This window comes from Kryptolebias marmoratus, linkage group LG17, assembly GCF_001649575.2.
Source record: "Kryptolebias marmoratus isolate JLee-2015 linkage group LG17, ASM164957v2, whole genome shotgun sequence".
Taxonomy (NCBI): domain Eukaryota; kingdom Metazoa; phylum Chordata; class Actinopteri; order Cyprinodontiformes; family Rivulidae; genus Kryptolebias; species Kryptolebias marmoratus.
This window is the reverse complement of record NC_051446.1, coordinates 21350329-21352286: the sequence shown is the minus strand read 5'-3', so window position 1 is coordinate 21352286 and position 1958 is coordinate 21350329. Positions and strand designations below refer to the sequence as shown.

Sequence of the window (1958 nt, the reverse complement as noted above, 5' to 3'; positions counted from 1 at the left end):
CCGTCTGCGCGATTTATTCATCGCCACCGAAAAGGGCGCAACGACGGGCTAGCTCGGGCTAGTTCATCAATATCAGCAGCGTGCTTGGTTAGAAAAAAAAAGAAAAAAAAAGACAGCGGCAGCTTAGCCTCTAACCGCACCGCGTCAGTAACGGCTCAAATCCGACGCTCGTGCTGACATTTACGGCTAAAGCTGTCAGTCGGTCAGCGGCTCGGGCTAAATATCACCTGCTAGCCGGCTAAGCAGAAATAATGTGAGGCGAGGTTGCGGGGGTGGGGGACAGAACAAGGCAAACACGATGCACTCTGCTGCTGCTGCTGCTTACTTCCCGAGCTCCTCGTACAGCTGGTACTCGTCGGTGAACCGTGTGGAAGTAGCGGTGGTTGCCATGGTTGGAGCCGAGGGGTGGGAGCCCGAGCCTTGGGGTACGACGGCGGCTGGCTCTCGTACGGGGGGGTCCGAGAGGAGGGTAGCCTAGCCTCCAACACTGGAGTACCTTTCTGACAGGCGAGCAGGACTGAAAAAAAGGAGAGAGGCGAGCAAAGGCGGAAAGGGAGGGGCGGTGGTGATGATGGTGTGTGTGCATGTGTGTGTTGTGAAGGGGGGGATGAAGTCTCGCGAGATTTGGCTAAGTATGGCAAGCAAGATTGTCACACAATAGTTAGACGGGATTTTCAAAGCAGACGCTGATAACAAAATTTCATCTTTGTCTTGTTGCTGGGTTAAAACTATAATTTCACATTTCTTTATAACTAAACACACAAAAATAATTGATCCGTAAACTGTAGAGTTTGCAAATTTGCCTGTTTTTTTCAATGTAATACCAGTAATTACTGAATTTCAAGTAAGTTGAGGCCAAAGTTGTAGTCTTAAAATACAATTTTAGTTTTCAAAACATGGCAAATGTGTGTAAACAATACTCAAAAGATAAAATGATGCAAAACAAATTTTGAAAAGTGAAGCCACAAAAGTGAAGTTTAAAAGGAATAATAGGCAGTAAAAGGAGTTGGGGAATAACATTTAGGCAGTGTAGATGAATTTTTTGTTGTCAAAATGAACAAACCAGAATGCCATTAAGGACTTTTAGATATCTCAGTTGCCATTCATTTCATTTTTTTTAAATCCACAAATAAAGGGTTCTCAGCTCCAAATATACATAAATACATTCCTCCTATCTAGAATGAACGTTGTGGTTTAATTTTTGATATCAAAAATGAAAAGCTGATCCAGATAGCTCTAAGGTCCTGTTCACACCTGGCCGTTCAATGCAAACCCCAAAACATTTCTGTAAACGGATGTCCTTGTTTCTGTAACTTCTCCGTGTGAAGATGCTGTACATGCAGCCACGTCACACAGTGAGCTGTGCAGCTCAATTATATTATTATTTTGACATGGTAGAAAAATAATACAATGACTGGTGACTTCACAGAGCTTTGTGTCAGAGCAAAAATGGAAGATTTCAACTTGTACAAATCTGTCGCAGTGAAAAACAACTCATCTGTGAGTCTGAACTGTGACTTTAACATTAGTGCTGCTTTTAATTAGGTGATAATAATGCAACATAACGTTGCTCAGGCTGTTGTTAGGTGGTCGACAGAGCACATTATAGCTTACAGCGACTACAGCGGGTCCAACCAGCATAAAACAATCAAAACAAACTAAAGAGAAGGTCACCTGATAATCCTCTATAGTTAATAAAATCCAGACATATGCTGGTGTAGATTCAGTCATTCAGGATATGACAATATTAAGAATGGATTTCCATTCTTTTATACTGTTTATTGAAACATTTAGCCAAAAAACAAAAAGCAGTATGTTCAGATAACACCCAAGGTTTGCTATTTAATTATTGTTAATCAGCTGTGAGCTGAGCAGACTTTATTTATTTACCCTGACACGTCCGGGTAATGATTAATGCGACTTGTGCGGGTCTTGTCAGGTCAGTAGGAGGTCCGACA

The 1958-nt window shown here is 42.2% G+C and overlaps 1 protein-coding gene across 17 annotated transcripts in view; it reads right to left on the bottom strand.

The window, feature by feature from the left end:
- LOC108248045 (calcium/calmodulin-dependent protein kinase type II subunit gamma) overlaps positions 1 to 569 on the bottom strand; it is a 44097-nt gene extending 43528 nt beyond the window's left edge. For 8 of the 17 annotated variants that reach the window (XM_017436511.3, XM_017436545.3, XM_017436520.3 and 5 more), the window contains exon 1: positions 326 to 569. In XM_017436511.3, coding sequence (XP_017292000.1) covers positions 326 to 390 — 65 coding nt within the window. In that variant the 5' untranslated portion in view covers positions 391 to 569. The remainder of the gene's footprint in view (positions 1 to 325) is intronic. The other 9 variants (XM_017436561.3, XM_025010834.2, XM_017436570.3 and 6 more) reach the window with 2 other exon arrangements.
- Positions 570 to 1958: the final 1389 nt, after the last annotated feature.